Source organism: Vulpes vulpes, chromosome 14 (genome assembly GCF_048418805.1).
Source record: "Vulpes vulpes isolate BD-2025 chromosome 14, VulVul3, whole genome shotgun sequence".
Lineage (NCBI taxonomy): Eukaryota > Metazoa > Chordata > Mammalia > Carnivora > Canidae > Vulpes > Vulpes vulpes.
In genome coordinates, this window is record NC_132793.1 from 109,659,631 (window position 1) to 109,683,112 (window position 23,482).

At 45.1% G+C, this 23,482-nt stretch overlaps 1 protein-coding gene across 4 annotated transcripts in view; it reads right to left on the reverse strand.

Annotated features, from left to right (window-relative positions):
- FAM193A (family with sequence similarity 193 member A) overlaps positions 1–23,482 on the reverse strand; it is a 166,187-nt gene that overhangs the window by 16,419 nt on the left and 126,286 nt on the right. For all 4 annotated transcript variants that reach the window (XM_072737703.1, XM_072737702.1, XM_072737700.1 and 1 more), the window contains 6 exons: positions 16,228–16,426; positions 14,976–15,248; positions 13,302–13,581; positions 6,983–7,166; positions 5,756–5,986; positions 2,552–3,383 (listed from right to left, as the gene is read on the reverse strand). In XM_072737703.1, the coding sequence (XP_072593804.1) occupies positions 2,552–3,383; positions 5,756–5,986; positions 6,983–7,166; positions 13,302–13,581; positions 14,976–15,248; positions 16,228–16,426 (1,999 nt within the window). The remainder of the gene's footprint in view (positions 1–2,551; positions 3,384–5,755; positions 5,987–6,982; positions 7,167–13,301; positions 13,582–14,975; positions 15,249–16,227; positions 16,427–23,482) is intronic.

Here is a 23,482-nt window from a genome sequence, read left to right on the forward strand (position 1 = left end):
CAGCCTATGATGCAGGTAAAAAGGCGAATATTTCTCACATATGAGTCTTAAAAATGTAAGGAAAAAACCCCCAAAACCTAACTAAAAAAACAAGAAAAAAATATGAACAGAAAATTCACAAAAAAGAGACAAATAGCCCTTCAAAATACCTCACTGTATTGGAGGAAAATGCAAATGAAAGCGACACTGGGGACTCCTGTCCCCTCCTGTCTTGGCTTCAATTACCAGGACTGTGGTGCTGCCTTCGGACTCGGCACTCCACCTTCTAGGGAGTTCCTGAGGAAACTTGGCCCCACAGAGGCCCTGGCTGTGATGACGAGTGATGATGAACCAAGGACACAAGGCCAGGAGCCCATGCACACAGCTTTCCTGCTTATGTTCAGTTGGCGGGAGGGGCAATCAAAGGGCAAAAGATCTCTACTGTGTTACTTTTTGTGCAAAAAAGAAAAGACATTGAGTCATCCCTATAGGGAGCAGGTGGATGCGAGGTGGAAAGAGGAAAACTGGGCTGGGAGTGAGGAGGGGGAGGCATGCAAACAGGCTAAGGAGCCTAGAGCAGCAGTGTGCCCTCAGCCTGGAGACACACCGAGGGAACACGGGCACAGGGCCAGGCCATTGTCTTTTCCAGCAGGGAGGGCGAGCATTCCTGGATGCACACTGTGGTGAACTGCTGCACAGCCATGCTGAAGGAGGGAGGTGCAGGTAGAGCACCACCAGAGCCATCAGTGTGAACTTTATTATTTTTATTATTTTAAATTTATATTTATTTATGATAGTCACAGAGAGAGAGAGAGAGAGAGAGGCAGAGACACAGGCAGAGGGAGAAGCAGGCTCCATGCACTGGGAGCCCGATGTGGGATTCGATCCCGGGTCTCCAGGATCACGCCCTGGGCCAAAGGCAGGCGCCAAACCGCTGCGCCACCCAAGGATACCGAACTCGGCTTTTATTTTATTTTATTTTAAAAAAAAAATTTTTTTTTCGAACTCGGCTTTTATTACAGAAAATACACCAGCTGCTTGTGTAGGCTACATGCGCGCGCACGCACACACACACACACACACACACACACACACAGAGCCACTTGCCCTGCTGTGTTGATAGGAAGGGTCTAAAAGCAACAACACACCAGCAGCCCCTGTGTCTGGATTTCTCAATGCCACTCTGCTCTAAAAAGAACCAGGGCTTCTTGGAAAGTGGTAGATTCAGAGCTGGGGCAGGAAAGCACAAGATAAGCCCAGAATACCTTCCCTGACTGTGCAGGAAAGGATGCAAGTGCTCCAAGAATGATGGGGTTGAGGGGCCATCCAAAGGGGCTCCCACTGTGACTCAGGGACAGCCAGGGGACCAAAATATGTGGGGTCAGTAATGGACTCTAATTGACAGCATGAAGACAGATTCCATGAACCCACCCTGATATAAATATCTGAATGAATGCAAACAATACACAGGGGAGACGGGAAGGAGGCGCCTCCCACAGAACACCAAATAAGAAACGCACATAGGGAATAGTAATGTTAGAAAAATAACCACTTTGCAAAGAACTTGGGAACAACCACTTTGGGCAAGACTCGCTGGTGAATGTTAGCAGCAGCAGGAAACCCCGTCCCCATCAGAGCAAAGGAGAAAAGTGTGGGCCTCACAGCAGGAAGGCTGAGTCCCTGTCACTAGATGCTGTGCCCCCCACAGCAGGCACCAGCAAGCACCCACCACTTCCCTGGCATTGCTGCCCAGAACACACAATCTGAATCTGATCATGAAGAAATGGCACATAAAACCAGATTGAAATTATTGTAAACAATAAATTATTGTAAAAAATAAATGGACTGTACTTTTTAGAAATATCAAGGTCACAAGAGACTGAGGAACCGATTCATTAAAGGAAATTAAAGAGAGAGGATTTGTGATCTGGACTGGATCCTGTGTCAGGAAAAACAGTAACTTTTTTTTTTTTCTGAGGGTTGGGGGAGAGATGGGGGTAGGGGAGAGGGAGGGGAGAGAGATGGGGTAAACGGTTGGTGGGCACTGAGGTATTACAGAAAACTGACACATCACTGACCTCTACCTCTGAAACCAAGAATACAATATGTTTAATTAACTGAATTTAAATAAAGCTTTTAGAAAACCTAAAAAAATAAATAAAAGGACATTAAAGGGACAACTGGAGAAATAGCAATAAGGTCTATAATTAGATTATCCCATTGTGTCAGTAGTAATTTCTTAGTTTTGATAATGGTATTGTGGTTTCCTAAGAGAGTACCCTTGTTCTGAGGAAATATAGACTGGAGTATTTAAGGGCAAGGAGCTTCACGCTGAAAGTATTCTTCCTCAGTTCAAGAACAATGAAAGAGGGAGAAAGAGAAAGCAGATGTGGAAACAGAGCTTGGGGGACCGGTGCGCAGAGGAATTCTCTGCACATCTGTAATAATTTCCAAACAATAAAAGAGAACGATAGTGGCTATTTGTGTCTCACTGCTGTGGCCAAGCCACAGAAAGCCCGGGGCCAGGAGAGGCCGGGGCACCAGCACACAGACCCCTCTGCTCCCTATTTACCGATTGAACTGTTGACTCTGTCTCCTTTCTTCTTCCTATTTTTCTTGCTCTTGCCCTTGGGCTGTGGAGAGTCTGCCAGCACCAGCTTGCTGTCCGGCAGGGGCTCGCTGGGGGGAGCAGGCTCCAGGGGGGCCGGAGGCAGCCTTTCCTCCTTGACATGGTTCAGCTGCTTTTTGTTATTGTTGTTACTGTTCACTCTTCTCTCCTCCCTCTTCTGCTCTGCCAGGGAAGCCAGGTCAAGCACCTTGGCCTTTGGCTCCATCTGGGGCCGTGGTCTGGGCTGGCCCTCTGAGGCTCGGGGGGCCTCGGCCGGCTTCCTCGCAGGCTCACTGCCTGCCTTGCTGGTCTGCTTGAGCTTCTGCTTGCTGTTCCCCTCTTTGTGGTGATGCATTATGTCGAGGAGGAAAGACAGCGGCTCCTGCTGCTTCCCACTGGCCTCCTTAGGGAGGAGAAGCTTGGAGTCTCTGGCGTCCACTGGGCTGGCAGCATCCCCATCAACCCCCGGCCCCGGCCTGGCCTCTGAGTGGTCCCCATGTGTGGAAGGAGAGAGACAGGAGGTTTCCGGTTCTTCCATTTGCTCTAGTGAGCCATTGTGCATGGTTTCAGAGTTAGGTACAGACTCTGTTGCTGCCTGGAAGTTTCTAGCAAGCATGTCCAACTTGGGACAGTCTTTACTTGGTCTCTCCTTCTTCTTCTTCTTCACGGCCCTCAGCTTCTGAAGCTCTTGAAGCCGCTGAAACTCCTCCTCCTCCTCCTGTCGCCTCTGCTCCTCACGGAGGTGCAGGTGCTCCCGGGCCCTGGCCTCAGCTTCCAGGCGAGCTTTCTCCTCCAGCTGCCGATGGGAAAAGAAGACACAAGACAAGAGTGAGTGTTCTAAACATTAAAACACACAAGAAAAATAAAATTATTTTAAAAACAAGTCATATAACAAGAATATATACTCTGAAACAGGTTATAATAAGCCAAGTAGCTTAAAACGTACCTCACCCAAATTATTTTACTCTCCAGGATTACTAGATTTAATCTTTCTACTAAGGTATACATTTATTACTTTATTGGTGGTGGGGGAAGGGCTCCGTAACAAAAAGTTCCCGATAGCCTTTGCTCTAGTGGCTAAGCATGTCTTTAAAACAAGGTAGGGGCACCTGAGTGGCTTAGCCGGCTCATGATCTCAGCTCAAGCCTCGATCTCACAGTCGTGAGTTCAAGCCCCACACTGGGCTCTGCGCTGGGCATGGAGCCTGCTTAAGAAATAAATAAATAAAATAAAACAAGGTCAAAGCAGCTACTGTGTCTGCCCTGCTCCAGCCTCCTATTTGCACATGGGGGCTGGATGGTTACATGATTGAAGGTACACACCAGTCACACAGCAGCCAACCAGCTGCCAGTGGGCCGCCTCTCCAGGTAAGGCTGGTGCATTCACATGCACATCAATAGGACACGTAAAAAGTATGCACTACAAACTTGAAATTCCTTTTTCCCACCACAGCAGATACACCAAACTCCCAACATATTTTCACCAGCGTGAGAGAGCAAGTGACATTCTAGTATGTTCCACATCACATAGCAGGCAGACATTGCCTATTTCTGCCCTCCAGCTTGGCATGAAGTTAATTTTCATTCCAAATGACACCTAACCCAGAAGCCCCCAGGGAAACTATTCCTTTTGCTCAGAAAACAAATTTGTCTGTTAAAAGTGCACGACTCTGCATCACTGAGCTCCAGTAAAAGCTTTGGCAAATATATTTTGCATTTAAAATCCTTTCAAAAGTAAAAAACAATACGATTAAAAAAATAAAAGTCCTTCCAAGTTTCAATTATTTTTCACAACATCCCAGTAGGCACTACTTAAAAAAAATTTAACTTGACAATTCAAGTAACACTTATTTAAAAGCCTGGTTCCGTCTGTTAAAAGCAAACCTTGGAAGCAGCTCCCAGAGTGGCCCTGTGTCTAGTGAGCAGAGTGCCTCCCACAGCACAGGTCAGGAGCAAATCTGCCCCAGGACAGAATCTACAGGAAACTCACAACCAGCCCGTCAACCAGATGCTCTATGAAGATGGGGTGCAGGGTACCAAGTGCATGGGGTATGAGCGGGCCCTGACCTAACACTGCCAATGGAGAGCAGGTCTCACTGCTCCGCTCTAGTGGGGCTGGGCAGACCCTTGTCTCCCAGGCACAGAACAAGCTTCTCAAAGCCTGTGAGTTAGACACTGATTAGGGCTGTGAGATATAAGCAGGGCTCCCGACAGGTGTTCCACTTTGGTGGAGCGATCCCAACTGTCTCCCCATCACAAGCAGCTAAAGGTGGGAGCTCCTTGTCCAGTACACTCTGGGATGTCCTCCCACCCCGGCTCTGCTGGACCTCACAGGGGCCCAGGTTCTTCTCCAAGCCTCCTGTTTGCCGTCAGAGCCTCCACTGTCGTCCCATGTTCCTTCTGTACACAGCCTGGATCTGCCTGGCATGGTCTGGCTCTTGAGGAAGCTAAAGCAGGGACATCCATGGCATGGGCCCAGCCCCAGGGCGCACTGTCCTGCCAAAGAGCAGACACTATCCCTCCCTTCACTAGTGAAGTATAGACTACAGGTTGTCACACGCTGGTCGACAGCCTCTGCATGCCACGCCCACCGCTGGGCCAACCTGGCTTGTCTTGGTAGACGCTTGCTTCCAGGACAGCCCACACCCCGTGGTGGTGCCCAGGGCTGCTAACAATAGCTGTCCGTCTTACTTTTGGACCCTGGCCACCAATGCTGCATGCCTGACCTCTTCTGGGAGGGCTCTGACTGACTCTCCTCTGCCAGTTGAGGGACAAGGAGCATGGGGTGGGGCACTCAGATTATGTCTGAAGGATACTGCTGGGCCAAGGGCCCTGTCCTAGCCTTGTGTCTAAGTGACCCCCTCCTATTCCTTCACAACCAGGGGCTCTTTCCTCAACCTCCCTGAGAGAGAAGGCTCTTCCTCCACAGACAGCAGCTAAGGGTCTGCTGCAGCATGCCCACTTGGGGCACAGGGACCCAAAGGCCCATTTTAGATCTATGTTATAAGAGGGAAAGCCATGTCCTGAAAATACAACCTGGGGTTCTGACCAGCTCCAGCTCAGGCCACAGAGACAGAGACAGTGACAGGCTCCCAAGGCCTGCTGTATCCAGCTGGGCTTGGGCTCTTCAGGTCGCCCTTGAGCAGAACCACACTGGCATGCCATTTACCTTCCTCTGCTTGTGTCTGGCTCGCTTGGCGGCTCGAGTGCTGCTCACAGGCTTGGTCTCTGAGCTGTTTATGAACTGCAGCAAGTCTTCCACCCTTCGATGGTCAACCACACTCTCTCTGTCTGAGAGCTGGTCCGCTTTTTTAGGCTGCTCTTCTTTCCTCTTGGTCAGCCGCAAACGAAGCTTCTCCCTCATCTCTGCATAATTTCTACTTGTTGGTGCAGCTGGAGGCTAAGGCAGTTAAAGGAGAGTGTGGTTGAATTAAGCTTCAAGTTTTAATGATGCTGAATATTGCAAATTTCAGAATGTATCTCTAAAAACAAAAGTTTTCTTATTACTTATGTAATACATGTTCATGGTGAAAAATAAGGAAGATAAACAAGTGGCAGAAACAAGGAAAACCTGCTCTAGAGTGACCCAAAGATTTGTTCTGGCACCAACCCCTCAACCTGCACATGTTCGTGAAAAATATGGTAAAACATGTACAACTATGTACACAAATGGACATTTTTAAACTGAAAAAAAAAATCACATATACTGATTAATCTACTTCTTATATAATGCAGTGTGATTATTATTTCATGTCAATAAATGCATTTGTAGAATCTTTTCATTCCTTTGTGGGTTTCTCATTCAGTGCCAAAAGGGAAAAAGAAAATTGCTCTCAATCCCCCTGCCAATATTTCTTCCTGGCACTGCACGTGTGTGTACTCATGTTCAGCAAATGCAGACAGGACAGCAGTAAGAAAAGCAACTACCAGCCATTGCTTTTCCTATCAGCCACCCCTAGGCACAACATGGCTGACATCTGCTTGTACTGAGACCGTGAGGTGTCCCACAGCGCACACCATGTACAGCAAGTGCCCCCCCCCCCCATCATGCACGTGGGTTGTGCATGATCTGGACCCAACAATTCCCAAAGATGGCTGTTCGTGAGGCCCCTAGCTCATCAACTGATTTAAAAATCACAAACAAATGCAAAAATGGAGTAATGAAATCCTTATAGGTAGATCTTTGGGCAAACATTTGTTTTTTTGTTATTTCTTCAAGATAAGCACAACCTAGGAGCAGAACCACTGTTTCAGACCACACCTTGATTTTAACCACACTGCAAATGAAGCTTTACACACAGTATGATCACACCGAGGATTCCACCTGGTACCCGCTCGTTCTAAGTACCTGCTCGCTGCCCGCCCCCGGGGCACTTATCCCAGCAGGGGTACTTACCCCACCATGCCCGAAGAACTCACAGTAGCAGCAGTCACAGTACTTGCCCTCCTTCTGGTTGGTGGAGGTTGAGGTGCTAGAGCTATGCTCAGAGCAGCTGTCCTCGTCGGCACTCTCATCCCCATCGTCCTGCTGTGGGTCATACACGCCGTTCTCACAGCGGTGCCCCTCACAGTCAGGGTCACTGCAAAACCACACATGGGCTGGTTAACAATAGCTGCCCCAAGAGAGGCACATAGGGCAAGTGGCCATTTGGACGCTGGGAGTCACACAGGAAAGGTGATGTGGGCTTGGAGGGCACGGTTTCTCCACTGTCACTCCTACCACCACTTCATGGCTTCAAACAGGTAACATAAATTGTCTTTTTAAAACTGTTGTCAGTGTCCAAGATGGCGGAGGAGTAGACCTTAGTTTCATCTGGTCCCAGGAATTCAGCTAGGTAGCTATCAAATCATTCCCAACACCTGTGAACTCAACCAGAGATCTAAGAAAATGGCAACAACTTTACAAATATAAAAGCAACCACTTTCTGCAAGAATGACAAGATGGAAAAACTCACCTCGAAAAAGAACACGAGGCAGTACTGACTCTAGGGACCGAATCAGTATGGATGTAAGTAAGATGTCAGAACTAGAGTTCAGAATAACCATTATAAAGATAGGGACGCCTGGGTGGCTCAGTGGTTGAGCATCTGCCTTCGGCTCAGGGTGTGACCTGGGGATCCAGGATCAAGCCTCACATCAGGCTCCTTGTGGGGAACCTGTTTCTCCCTCTGCCTGTGTCTCTGTCTCTCTCTCTCTGTGTCTCTCATGAATAAATAAATAAAATCTTAAAAAAAAATTATAAAGACACTAGCTTGGCTTGAAAAAAAGCATGGAGAACACTAGAGAATCCCTTTCTGGAGAAATAAAAGAATTAATAAAATCTAAGCAAGTCAAAATCAGAAAGGCTATTAATGAGATGCAATAAAATAAGCTCTCACTGCTAGAATAAATGAACCAGAAGAGAGAATCAAGGATACAGAAGGCAAAATGATGGAGAATAAAGAAGCTGAGAAAAAGAGAGAGAAACAACTGCTGGATCACGAGGGGAGAATTCTAGAGGTAAGTGATACCATAAAGTGAAACAATATTAGAACAACTGGGATCCCAGAAGAAGAGAAAAAGAGAAAGGGGCAAAAGGTATATTAGAGTAAATTATAGCATAGAATTTCCCTAATCTGGGGAAGGAAACAGGCATCTAAGTCCAGGAAGCACAGAGAACCCCCATCAAAATCAATAAAAATAGGCCAATACCCCCAACATATAACAGTGAAACTGGGAAATCTCAGAAACAAAGAGAAAATCCTGAAAGCAGCTTGGGACAAGAGGTCTGTAACCTATAAGGGTAGAAACTTTAGATTGGCAGCAGATCTATCCACAGAGACCTAGCAGGCCAGAACAGACTGGCATAATATGTCCAGGGTGCTAAATGAGAAAAATATGCAGCCAAGAATACTTTACCCAGCTACAATATCATTCAAAATAGAAGGAGAGATAAAAAGCTTCCAGGACAGAAACTAAAGAATTTGTGATCACTAAACCAGCCTTACAAGAAATACTAAAGAGGATCCTTTAAGCGAAGAGAGAGCCCCAAAGTAAAAGAGACCAGAAAGGAACAGAGACAATCTACAGAAACAGTGACTTTAATACAATGATAATACAATGGCACTAAATTAATATATTTCAATAGTTACTCTGAACGTAAATGGGCTAAAATCAAGACACAGGTACGGTATTAGACTGGATAAAAATACAAGACTGATCAATATGCTGTCTTCAAGACACCCATTTTAGACCAAAGACATTTAAAATGAGGAGGTGCAAGGCACCTCAGTGCTTGAGCATCTGCCTTTGGTCATGGTGTGATCCCAGGGTCTTGGGATTGAGTTCCACATCAGGCTCTCCAAGGGAGCCTGCTTCTCCCTCTCCCTGTGTCTCTGCCTCTCTCATGAATAAATAAATAAAATATAAAAAAAAAATAAAACAAAGGGGTGGAAAACCATTTATTATGCAATGGACATCAAAAGAAAGGTGGTGTGGCAATCCATACCGGACAAATTAGATTTTAACCCAAAAACTGTAATAATAGATGAGGAAGAACACTATATCATAATTAAAGGGTCTATCCAAAAAGATCTAACAATTGTAAATATTTATGCCCCTAACATGAGGACAGCCAATGATATTAGCCAATTTATAACAAAATTAAAGAAACACATGGATAATAATACAATAATAGTAGAGGACTTTAACACTCCACTCACCACAATGGACAGATCATCTAAACAGAAGATCAATCAGGAAACAAGGGCTTTAAATGACACTGGACCAGATGGACATCAGATATATTTAGAGCATTCCATCCTAAAGCAACAAAATACACATTCTTCTCAAGTGCACAGGGAAATTCACCAGAAGAGATCACATACTGGGTCACAGCTCAGGTCTCAACCAGTACCAAAAGATTAGGATCATTCCCTGCATATTTTTGGACCACAATTCTTTGAAACTGGAACTCAATCACGAGGAAATTTGGAAAGAACTCATATACAGAGGCTAAAGAGAATCCTACTCAAGAATGAATAGGTCTACCAGGAAATTAAGAATTAAAAAAAAAATTCATGGAAACAAATGACAATGAAAACATAACAGTTCAGAACCTTTGTGATGCAGCAAAAGTGGTCCTACGAGGGAAGTATATAGCAATATAAGCCTTCCTCAGGAAACAGAAAAGCTCTCAAGTACACAACTTAATCTTATACAAACAGGAGCTGGAAGAAGAACAGCAAGTAAAGCCTAAACCTAGCAGGAAAAAGAAATTATAATAAAGATTAGAGCAGAAATCAATGAAACAGAAACCAAAAGAACAACAGAGCAGATCAATGAAACTAAGAGTTGGTTCTTTGAAAGAATTAATAAGACTGATAAACTCCTAGTTTAAGTTTCCTAGCCAGACTGATAAAAAAGAAAGGAGAAAGGACCCAAATAAATAAAATGAATGAGAGATCACTACCAACACCAAAGATATACAATTATAAGAACATAGTATGAACAATTAAATGACAACACATTAAGTAATCTAGAAGAAATGGATGTATTCCTAGAGACATATAAAGTACCAAAACTGAAACAGGAATAGAAAACTTGAACAGACCCACAACCAGCAAGGAAATTGAAGCAGTAATCAGAAATCTCCCAACAAGAGTCCAGGTTTGGATGGCTTCCCAGGGGGATTCTACCAACCATTTAAAGAACACTTAATACCTATTTTTCTGAAGCTGTTTCAAAAAAATAAAAAATGGCAAGAAATGAGGCCAGCATTCCCTTGATCCTAAAACCAAAGATACCAAAAAGGAGAATTATAGATCAATATCCCTGATTAACATGGATGCCAAAATTCTCATCAAAATACTAGCCAATAAGACCCAACAGTACATTAAAAGGATTTTTCACCAGGACCAAGTGGGATTTATTCCTGGGCTGCAAGGGTGGTTCAACAGCCACCAATCAATCAATGAGATACACTATATTAATAAAAGAAAGGACAAGAACCATATGATCCTCTCAATAGATGCAGAAAAAGCATTTGACAGAATACAGCATCCTTTCTTGATTAAAACTCTTTATAGTGTAGGGATAAAGGGAACATACCTCAATATCATAAAAGCCATCTACAAAAAGCCCACAGTGAATATCATTATAAATGGTGGAAAACTGAGAGTTATCCCCCTAAGACTGGGAACACAGCAACAATATTCACTCTCATCACTGTTGTTCAATATAGTCCTAGAAGACCTAGCCTCAGCAATCAGACAACAAAAAGAAATAAAGGGCATCTGAACCGGCAAAGAAGTCAAATTCTCACTCCTCACAGATGACATGATACTCTATGTGGAAAACTCAAAAGAAAGACTCTACCCCAAAATTGCTAGAACCCATATATGAGTTCAGCAAGTGGAAGGACACAAAGTCAATGCATGGAAATCAGTTGCATCAAAATTGCTATACACTAAAAATGAGGCAGAAAAAAAGAGAAATCAAAGAGTCGACCCCATTTACAATTGCACTAAAAACTCAGATGACCAGGAATAAACCTAACCAAAGAGGCAAAGATCTATATGCAGAAAACTATAAAACACTCATGACAGAAATTGAGGAAGACACAAAGAAATGGAAAAATATTCCATGCTCATGGACTGCTGGAACAAATATTGTTAAAATGTCTATACAGCCTAGAGCAATCTATACATTCAATGCAATCCCAACAAAATACCATCAACTTATTTCCCAGAATTGCAACAAATAATCCTAAAATTTGTAGGGAACCAGAAAAGACCCCGAATAGCCAAATGATTGTTAAAAAAGAACACCAAAACTGGTGGCATCACAGTTCCTGACTTTGAGCTCTATTATAAAGCTGTGATCATCAAGACAGAATGGTCTTGGGAAAATACAGACACACAGATCAATGGAACAAAATAGAGAATCCAGAAATGCACCCTCAACTCTATGGTTAACTAATCTTCGACAAAACAGGAAAGAATATCCAATGGGAAACAGATAGTCTCTTCGACAAATAGTGTTGGGAAAATTGGACCACCACATGCAGAAGAATGAAACTGGACCACTTCCTCATACCATACATAAAAACAGACTCAAAATGGATGAAAGGCCTAAATGTGAGACAGAAATTCATCAAAATCCTAGAGGAGAATACAGGCAGCAACATCTGTGACCTCAGTCAGAGCAACTTCTTGTTAGACACATCTCTAAAGGCAAGGGAAACAAAGGCAAAAATCAACTACTGGGACTCCATCAAGATAAAAAGCTTTGCACAGAAAAGGAAACAGTCAACAAAACCAAAAGACAACCTACGGAATGGGAGAATATATTTGCAAATGACATACCAGATAAAGGACTAGTATCCAAAATCTATAAAGAACTTATCAAACTCAACACCAAAAGAACAAATAATCCAGTCAAGAAATGGGCAGAAGACCTGAACAGACATTTCTCCAAAGAAGACCTACACATGGCCAACAGGCACATGTAAAAACGTTCCACATCCCTCAGCATCAGGGAAATACAAATCAAAACCACAGTGAGATACCACCTCACATCAGTCAGAATGGCTAAAATGAGTAAGTCAGGAAAGGACAGATGTTGGCAAGGATGCAGAGAAAGGGGAACCCTCTTACACTGCTGGTAGGAATGCAAGCTAGTGTAGCCACTGTGGAAAACAGTATGGAGGTTCCTCAAAAAATTGAAAATAGAACTACCTTATGACCCAGGAATTGCACTATTAAGTATTTACCCCAAAGATACAAATGTAGTGATCCAAAGGGGCATCTGCACCCCAAGGTTTGTAGCAGTAGTGTCCACAATAGCCAAACTATGGAAAGAGTCCAGATGTCCATTGACAGATGAATGGATAAAGAAAATGTGGTATACACACACACACACACACACACACACACACACACACACACATATATATATATAATGGAATATTACTCGGCCATCATAAAAAAGAAAGAAAAGAAAAGGGGAGGGGAGGGGAGAGGAGACATCTGGCCATTTGCAACAACGTGGATGGAACTAGTGGGTATTATGCTCAGTGAAATGAGTCCATAAGAGAAAGACAATCATGATTTCACTCATATGTGGAATTTAAGAAACGAAACAGGATCATAGAGGAAGGGAGGAAAAAATAAAACAAGACGGTATCAGAGACGGAGACAAACCATAAGAGACTCTTAATCACAGGAAACAAACTGAGGGTCGCTGGAGGGGAAGGGATGGGGGGACAGGGTAACTGGGTGATGGGCATGAAGGAGGGCACATGATGTCATGAGTACTAGGTGTAATATAGACTGATGAATCACTGACCTCTATCTCTGAAACCAGTAATACATTATGTTAATTGAGTTAAAAAAATAAAAACAAATAAAAATAAAGCAAGCTGTTGAATATTTCTAGTGTTCTTCACTCAATGTGTAACAAATACAACTTAAAAAATGCCCAGCCCCTTCCCTTCTTGCTGCCGGTGGCTAGGTGGTGATCTGTGTACCTGATCCATGGTGGCTCCACCTTTGAGGACTAGAGGCAAGACTAGCGTCCTCCTGGGACCCATGGCCTCCACTAGGCATGCCCCTTCCCAGCGTCTTTCCCTGCCTTGTTCAGCTGCATGTGTCTGGGAGCAGAGCTCTGATAGCCCTTCTGCAACACACAGGCCAGTGTGGCTTCTCGATTCTGGCACCAGCAGGACCCGGGCTCACCTGCAAACGCTGGGTGGAGCGCTGATGGAGCCATCGGTGGTGGGGGGTGGGGGGGCTCCTGGAGCAGGACAGAAGCTCTTTCGTGTATCCACAAACCCGGGGGATGTGGCTGCAGTGTTGGGAAAGGACGGGGCCGCAAGACTTGCTAGGTGAGGCGAAGAGGCTGGGGCGAGCGCAGCAGGGGCGAGGGCGGGAAGCGGTGCCAAGCCCGTAGGACTGTTCCTTGGGGCGGCCGGCACCGCGTGTCTGTGGTCCTCCTTGACGCCATGGAACACCTCACCTGCATTCGGAGATGCAGAAGGGTCACCGAGGACGGCTGAGCTGGATTAGTGTCTCTTCACTAAAGCTTCCTCTACCTCTTCATGTGAAGATGTTCAAAGTTACAGAAACTTCGAAGGAACAGTACAAAGAATTTCCATACGCTCATCTGGACTCATGACTACTTAACATTTTGCCACATTTACTTTATTTCTCATGTACACACAATTTTTTGGCTTAATATCTGGAGGCTGCATGCATCCTAAATACCTCAGCACAAACCCCAGGGAACATGACACTTCACTGTGTAACCACATCCGAGACGTGTACTGTCCCCATGACATGCTCATCCCATGTACTACCCCATCCTATCTCCTGTCTCCCCCACACGGTCTTTGCAGCTTTTCCCCAACCTAGCCTCTTCTAAACTTTTTTCCTTCAGTAACACTGACATTGTCTGAATTGAGGACAGTTGCCCACCAGTCTGGGCTTATGGTATCATGTCAGAGTTACCAAAGATGTTTGGGGCACAACTCCTGCAAAGGGTATGTTGGATCCTTGTGATTGCATGAGAAGCCACTAATGTGAGTCTGTTCCATGCCAGTGAGGTCACATCTGATCAGTGTGCAGGGGGTAATCTGCCACATTCCTCCAGTGAAAGGCACTTTATCTTCCCTTCGTGATCTGCCAGTCACCTGTGGGCACTACTGTCAGACACTGAGGATGCTACATTCCCCAAACAGATATCCACTGTTCTTAATAACCACTGGGGATGCTCACCTAGACTCATGGTCACACAAGCTGCACAGTGGCCTTCCCTGTCTGTTATGTCTATATAACAGCAGCAGCGAGCATTTGTCAAAAAGAGCTTCCCTACCCACCTCTTTTCTGAACACCCAGGGGATTCTTGACCATGCATGCTATCATCCATCCTATTATTCTTTCTGATGCTCCAACTGTTCTAACTTTTGCTAGTGAGGGCTCTCTGAGCCAGCTCCCATGTGCTTTCAACACGTTTCCAGATCGCCACTCCTTGTGCTCACACTAGGGCATGGAGCCACACCTCCTTATGCCATAGATCCCAGTGGCAGCAGGGGCTGTGTCACAGGCTGGCCAGGAGCCCCATCAGCTCACTCTCCACCAAGCTTCTGCTTTCAGAGGACTCAAAATTCCTCCATTTGCTCAGAAAGCAGTGACCTTTTCTTTTCACAAAGCAACAGGTACCAAGAAGAAAGGCAAGACAGCGCAGCAAAAGCCAGAGGATATTCATGGGGTAGTAAAACTCAAATCCGACTTCCAAAGGACATGCTACCTGTGTACGAGCATTTTCCAGAGTTGATTACTACACCCAGGCCTTTGGCCACACTGAGGATAAGGTGATTACAGAGATGGTGAGGAGGAAGCCGCAGGTCTTACCTATGGAAGGAGGCCTCTTGGACGACACTTTGAACTGGCTGTTGCTAGACTGCACGGTAGTGGCTGTGCAGGATACGGAGGAAGTGGCTGACGACGTGGCCATCACAACTTTGTTCGCTTCCATAAAAGCATCTTGGAAATTGTACAAGCATTTCTTTTTTGCAGCATTTTTTTTCTCCTTGCTCTCTGAAACCATAGGTGTTTCACCGCTGGATGGCGTTGGAAGGGCTTCGGGTCTTGTTTCTGAGAGAGTTGGTCCTAGTATGTCACTCCCTTCAGAGAAGAATAGTAGAAGTAAGGCTTCTAGAAATATGTCGCTAAAACCTAAGGGATGTCTGCTGACTGAACTTCTAACACCGGGGCTGCTATCGAAGCTGGGACTTCACTGGGAGGATATCAGTCAACTAGTTTTTATCCAAGAAAAAAAATGTATTGAGCACCTACTATGTGCCAATCCCGTGCTAGGTGCTTTCCCAAAGTTCTTTTATTTAATGTCTTAAAGCTACTTTCTGAGCTTGGTACTATTAATCCCATCCTACAGATAGAGAAGCTGAGGCTCAGAGAGGCTAAGCAACTTGCCCAAGGTCACAAAGCTAGAAACCTTTTCCAAGCACAGATGTCAGGTGTAGCCTGCTTTTCTGAGCATATGCAGGGCTGGGTGTGGGGCCACCAGGGGCTCTAACCATGTAAGAGATAAGGCTGCAACCAGCCCCTCTTCAGGTGCACCTTTCCCTACGACTAAAGTAACAGCTGTACCTCGGCAGCCAGAAGCTGGAAGGAGCTTGTTAGAGGGCACAGATCCCATGTAGGGTTGATATAGCACCAGAAGAGGAACATAAGTCATAGCACTGAGGTGGTTGGTGGCACTGCTGCAAGACCCCTGTACACTGGGCTGAGTGGCTGTTGCCGCTGTTCGAGGACCACAGGCCCAACATCGAGGCCTAGAGAGAAGAGGCTTGGCAGCGCCAAGGCATGGGATATCCACTACGTGCAGGGCCTTGGAGAGCCTGCTGCTGAAAACAGCCACAGGGTGCCAGCGCCTTGCTCTGCTCTGTCCATACAGGGGAATATGGCTAGTGGCAGACGTGGGTGGCTGGGGCAGCAGGACGAGGCCCAGGGGCCACCCAGGAGCAGCGGAGGCAGGGGCCTAGCTAGCCCGGGGCTTCTATTGGGGGACCGCGGCAACAGAGACAGCAATCCACCCAGCTCAGGTCATTTTAAACCTTTAAGAAAGTTTTAACAAGTTCCTTACCAGAAATTGTATCTGGCAAGAAAGTGCCAGGATTCCAGTTCTTATCATTCATCACTTCTGATCCCCAAAGACTTATAAATTTAGAACTATTCCACTCTGGAGTATTCCCAAAACAGCTTGGATAAATATGGTCTTGAAGAGATGCATTGAATACCTGATGCTTATTTGTGTGATTCTGAACAGGTGCTGGCGGTAAAGCCTACAAAAAAAAAGTTCTAATCACATTTCAAAATTCATATTCTGCTTACCTACGTAGTTAAACCACAGACAGACCATGACTGAGAACCCTGGGGGGCTGTGCTTGCGGTGGGAGGGCCTCCCGGGCTGCATGAGTCTCATAGAGCACAGACTTGCCTGGCTGTCACACTACATCCGATTGGTCACATATGAACCAGGAGTAGACTTTAAAAGTAACTGATGTTTCAGGGAATCTACCAAACTGACTTGAGACAACTTAGCAACTTACAGTGCCTGTCCCTTGGCACAGTCTACATGGGGCTCACTAGCATACGAGGTGCTTGCTCCCAGGGCTTATTAGTCTCATCTGACATTCTAAGGATCACCACTAAAAAGTCAACTCTAGAATCACTTAACAACAAATAGTAAATAAAGCTCCTCAACTGTTCTCTCACACCTGGGCCCAGGGCACAGCATGTCTAAAGAACTACAGATTTTATTTGAGCCTGGAAGCAGCCCCGCAGCCCTACCATGGCAGACTGTGGTCTGAAGGGTCCACCCACATATCGAGTGACCAGTGTGGGCTGCTCCCCTGCACACCCCTGTGCATCCTTGTGCCACCCCCAGCCACGGCCTCCACCACCTGCGCAGACAGCCCCCATGGCTCACACCCAGCCTCCTTCCAGTCCTTTTCCTCACAGCCACCAAGGTGAGCTTTTGTGAAGTCAGTAAGAATGAGTCCCTCCCTTGCTCAGAATGCACTAATGTCTTCCCACTGCTCTTAAAATAAAATAAAAAATCTTCCATATGGCCTGGCCTATCCCTGTCCCTGGTGTTCCCCAAGTGCCTGGACACAAAGTCCTTCCCTTGGTCCTCAAATCCAAGCTTCTTCTTGACCTTGACCTTTCCTTGTGCTGCCTCCAGCTTCCAGAACATCCTAACCTCAGCTCACAAGCTCACTACGTACTGTACTCCTTCAGCCTCAGCCCAAACACCTCAGAAGTTATCACCTCACCACCCAGCACCCAAGACCAAGGTGGGCTTTCCCATTTAACACACCTAAAAATCCACAATTTTCTCTCTTAGCACTTCCCACAGTTATAATTTGAGACTTACTGGTAGCCTTCTGGTCCCACAGTTCCCCTCCCCAGGAGGACCCAGTGCTACAGGTCCCACCCAGAGAAGCTACAGGTCTGGCACTGGCAACACCTGGGAGTCTCATCCTTTGGGAGATAAAACTGGGCCCTGGCCATTGTAAAGTCAAGTGGGAGGGTTTTGGGAGGATTCCCGAGCAGGTGATGGTTGGGCAGAAGATGGGAGGGAAGGGAGGATAGCATAGGCACAGTCCCCATTCATGGACAACGGCACCACAGTCAGATAGGCTGCAGGGACCAAATCAGAGATGCCTCTGCCCAAAGGGGAAAGGGCACCAAAGGAAGCCATCAGTTGGGGTCTGAGAGATGAGGAGGTAGAGGCAGTGGAGAGGAGGGGTTCTGGGGCCATCAGGACAATCGCTGTGACTATCAGAGCAGCAGCCCAAGATCACAGTCCCTGGGAGGTATGGCTGTGAACAGCAACCTGTCCTCAGCCTTTGGGACGCACGGCCTGACAGGATGCATGGCCTGATGGCTTTGGATGCCGGCTCTCCCTCTACTAGCAGTGTGATTCAGGCAAATGACTCAATCTTTTTGTGCTTTAGTTTTCTCATCTTTTATTTGGGAATACCTACCTCCAGGGTTTGTGGTGAGAATTTAACTGGACAGTGGGTGTAAGTGTGCAGCGCAGTGAGGGATGAGGTGGGATATCCCCACCTGTACGACTGGTTCCTACACAGAGAACCACCCTGCTGCACCCCAGGCTGTGCTGCCCATCCTGGGTACAGAGAGGAAGTCAGGGTCACTCCACTTGGGTAGCTCAGCACACCTGCTGGCCTGAACGGGCTCAGGGAGGTGGAGGGTGAGAATGGTATGGACACATGGGGTATGAAATGAGAAGAAACAGGTCTGGATGCTCACGATCATGACAGGAGCCTAATATGGTGGTTCTGGCAGGGCAAAGAGTGAAGAAATAAAAAAACCCGTTATTTCTACAGACATCGTTTTCCACAAAGTAGTGATAAACTAAGAGTTGCTTTGCTGAGAAGGAATAGATGTGAAGACAACTAAGCAGAAGGAGGTTTCTCGGTCTTGCACACCTTCTGCTAAGGTGCAGAGACACGTGGCAGGTAGAAACCAGCTGGCTCCTCAGGCTGCACCACAGCAGCATGTGGAGAAGCAGCTGGGCCTCACTGGCCACTGCACAGCAGAAGCCCAGGTGAGCTCTGAAGCTCCCCTCACTACTTTCTGAGGCCCTCCCAACTCATGGCTGCCAGATAACTGCCTTCTCCCTGGAGGGGGCCTGTCTAAGAGCCTGAACCTGCCACCTGAATGTATCCAGAGAGCTTATGCTTACCCTTCAAAACCCCATCCAGCATCACCTCCTCTGCAAAACTACCTGACAGGCTCAGTCAGAAGCCCTCTTCCCTTCAGTGAGGCTTTCCTACTCTGTAGCTACAATTTCTGCTAAGGTACACCATGGAATTTTGAGGTCTTAATTTGATTAGACTGAGAGATCCCTAAAGGCAGGGATGAAGATTCCCTGGTTTGTACTTTGCTAGCATGTAGCACAGGGCCTGGCACATACTGGATGTTCAATAAAGGCTGAAAAGATTTAGCTTAGAGGGACAAGGGAACACAATTCTCAAGCTGTAACACTGAAAGCATAAGTTAAATTCGATTCACACACTTCCCATTTACTAACATGAGGTCCAGTTGCAGAGACCAGGGGAACTGGGGGTCTGTAACAAGCTGTGTTTATAGCAATGCTTTCCCATAAAACAGCTACTCAACAGGTGTGAGTATCCTTGAGAAAAATATAGGCCTCTGTCAACTAGACCAATTTTGGGCCATGCCTCCATAAGCACACCAATAATTCAGGCATAGAATTAGTCTCTCAACATGTGGACAATGCTGTTGAATTAGAACAGATTTATTTCACTGTGTACAAATAGAAGTTTTGAATGGTTCTCCACTTTGGAGACAAAAGTGATTCACAGGAAAGTAAAATCTTTGCTTTAAATGAGAGCTCGGACAAACATACGTTAACAGATGCCTTCTAAACACCTGAGTTTATGTAGGAGCCAGGAGACCTGGCCTGTATTGCACGGCACCACATCCATCCCAGAACCTATTAGAACATGGTGAGGAAAACAGAGCCAGGTGCAGGTGTGGGGGAGGGATGACTGCCCTGAAGGCACATGCACCATAGTCACGGTGATGGGGGGCAGATCCATGATCCCCACAGGAGGCAGGAGAGCTGGTGATGGTCAGGTGGAACCCTAGGATCCCAGGTGAGTCAGCACTGGTACCTCAGCCCTACTTAGTGCCTTGCAGTTCTCACAGAGTAAGTTGAACAAAAACATAACCTCGTTAAAAGTTACTGTACATCTACAGAAAAACACATCCACAGGAGCAACAAAAAAAAAACAAATTCAGATCCTCAAGGTTTCAAACAGAGAATTATGTGTAAAATGTTTAAGAAAAGATAAAAGAAAACATGATGAAGGAACAAGAGAACACAAAGAGTTGCTAATATAAATTAAAAATAAATTAATTAAAGCTTACAGATAAGAATCACAGCTGGAATTAAAAAGTCAAACTTCAGCAGCATGTGAGAGAGACCATCAGAGAGTTGTTTAACTGGAAGGCTGATGCAAAAGGGGTTCTCAGGGAGGCCAAAGGGTGAGAGGCAAGAAGACAGGTTCAGGACACAGAGCAGGGTGGGCAGGCTGGCCCCGATCAGACAGCATCATGGCAGACTAGGGGCATGAACATAACAGGGCTCACCATCACAGACAGGAACTTGAAATAATAAATATGCTGAGGGCTCCAACTGAAAAAGCACACAATGCTTAAGCGTCCAACTCCTGGTTTTGGCTCAGGTCATGATCTCAGGATTGTGGGATCCACGCTCCACACTCAGTGAAGGAGGCTGCTTGGGATTGTCTCTCCCTGTCCCTCCACTCCTCCCCTGCTCTCTCACAAATGAAATAAAATTTTTTTTTAAAAAAGCACACAATAGGCAAGAACTAACAGGTAACGTGAGCAGTGAGACAGTGAGATGGAATCTCAAAGAATAAAGAAAGCTAGAGATAAAAACACCTCGGGAGAAACAAAGAATGCTTCTGATGAACTGATCATCAGTGGATGGGAAAAACACATGTGCATCAAGATATGTCAACAGAAACTTCTTAAACTGAAATGCAAAGAGAAATGAGAATTTAAAAAAACACCAGAACTAAAAAACCACCATCAACAACACAAAATAGAACAAAACATCCAAGATGTACGGGACAATTTCAAAAGATCTAACAGGAATTGGAATACCAGAAGGAGAAGAAAGAGAAAAGAAAATGGAATATTGGCTGAGAACTTTCCAAGATTAATGACAATGAACTACAGATCCAGGAAGCTCAGAACTCCAAATGGAAAAAACACTCCCAAATCTACACCTAGGCATTTCATATTCAAACTGCAGGGAGCCAAAGACAAAAAAAGAAAAAAAACAACAACCTTGAAAGTAGCCTTGGGAAATGGAAGGGGGCAAAGGAGAGAGGGAAAGGGGGAAGGGGGAGGGAGAGAGGTGGGGGAGGGCCCTGTACCTCTAGAACAGAGGAGAATCAGAGGATATCTGGTCAGAAACCATGTAAGCAAGGTAAGAGTGGAGTGAAACTTGTTTAAAACACTGAAAGAAAACACCCACCAATCTAGAATTCTGCACCCAGCAAAATTATCCTTCAAAGGTAAAGGAGAAACAAAGACCTCCTTAGACAAATAAACACTGAGGGAACTTATTGCCAACAGAGAACAATGGCAATGTCACAAGGGACAGGAGGGAGGGAAGAAGGAGGGAGGGAGGGATCAGGAACTCTCTGGGAAAAGGTACCTATGCTAACATGAAATAGAACAGTGTTATCTGAAGGGAGACTCAGATTAGTTAAAATGTATATTCTAATACAACTGCTGAAATATATTTTTTAAGTATAACCAATATGCTAAAGAGAGGAGAGGAGAGAAAATTGAATCAGAAAATGCCTAATTAAAAGTGGAGAAGGCAGAAAAAGAAAGCCTCTGGTAATGAAAACAGAACAAGGGTTACTATTAACCCAAACACATAAAAAATCACTTTAAATATGGCTAGTCTAAAGATATAAATGGAAAGACAAACATTATTAGAGTATATTAAAAAAACAAGCCCCACCTAGATGTGTCTACAAGAAACATACTGGGAGTATAAAGACCCCTTTCAGTTAAAAGTAAAGAGATGGAGAAAGAGATACCACACTAGTGCTAATGAAAAGCTGGAGCAGCTGTCTTAATATCACACAAGTCAGACCTCAGAGCAAGGAAGATCATCAGGGATGATGAAAGGCATCCCATAATGATAAAAGGGTCATTCTCCCAAGAACACATAACAGTTCTAAATATGTAAGCACTGACCAACATGGTGCCAAACAACAAACAACACGAGACAAAAACTGACAGGACTGCAGGCAGAGGAGGAGAATCTGCTGTGGAGTTTGGAGACTCCAACACCCCTCTATCAGGTGCAGGCAGATCTAGCCACAGGTCAGGAAGGACACTGCGGAACTCAACAACGGCACCATTGGTCAACGGCACATGATGGACGTGGACAGCCTACTTCATCCAAAAACAGCAGAATACGTGCATTCTCAAGATCACTTGGAGCATGCACCAGGCCAGACCACATTCTGAGCCACAAAGCACACTTTAACACATCCAAAAGAATAAAAAGTCATACAATGTCTGCTCTCAGACCACAGTGAAATTGAAATAGAAATTAGTAACAAAAGACAGCTGGGAAATACCCAAATATCTGTAAATAAAATTCCTTGCCATATAGTTTTAATTTTTGTCTAGAATTTCATTACTGTATTTTTCTCTTGCAACTACTTTTAACTTTCAAATAACTTTTATCTCAACATATAAATGAAATGTATCACTGGTACAAAGACCTTTGAAAACAGAAAGTCATCAGATTATTCTAAGTCCAAAAAAATAAATTTTCTATATTACGCATCCCAAGCATTTTAGGTACTAAATATTTACCTACAACAGCCAGAGTATGAATTAAAAGTTACAACTATTACAACTACAATGACATAAAGTCCTAAAGGTGACAAACATCACCTTACCAGAGCAAAAATCCCTGAAAGCCTAGAGAATACAAACATGGAAGCAGCCGAGCTCACACACAGCCACACAGGGGGCACCCCATTGAACAAGCCGCCTCTGAGGTAACTGAAGACAAGTTTGTGCGTTCTCCAGAAGGGGTTCTACCAACTCCTATGGGGTTGTGAGCCCATCATGAGTTAGGTATACAGGTATTCACAGTAGTCAACCAAGTCAAACTAACTTAAATAACAAAAACTAATTTTGGAAGACACAGTGACACTGCAAGCTTGTCTGAAGAAACAAGCATTTTTATACCAGATACAAATGAAGTATTTTGCCAAATGCAACTCATTTTCCCAAATAAGCCTTACTAGCTTATCTTCTGCATTGCTTTTCTACCCATGAATCCTCCACATCTATCTACTAAAGTTTATAAGGTATTAAATAGATTCTATATACAGATGACACTTTCTCAAAATGTTTTTCTTCTCTTTTACCCTTCTCTGGACTACCTAAAATGCCCTGGGAAAAGGCCAAAAGTTAGGGGTAAAAATCAGCTTTTAACTGGAGTATCCCAACAGCCTTTAAGAATAATCAATTTCCTACTTTTCTTAAAGATTTTTAGGGACTGAATCTTGAATAGGTTTTACTACCAGCAAGACATTACAACAGACCATTCTCTACTCTTTCCTAGGGTTGGTTCCCAAGGACTAGGAAGCAGTTGTATTCAGGTAAGACAGAACAGAGAGCTTCCCCACCTCATACAGTCACCCAGAGAGATTGGGCCAACCATGGAAACAGCCTGGCTTTTTTTTTTTTCTTTCTGGCTTTGAATATACACCTGA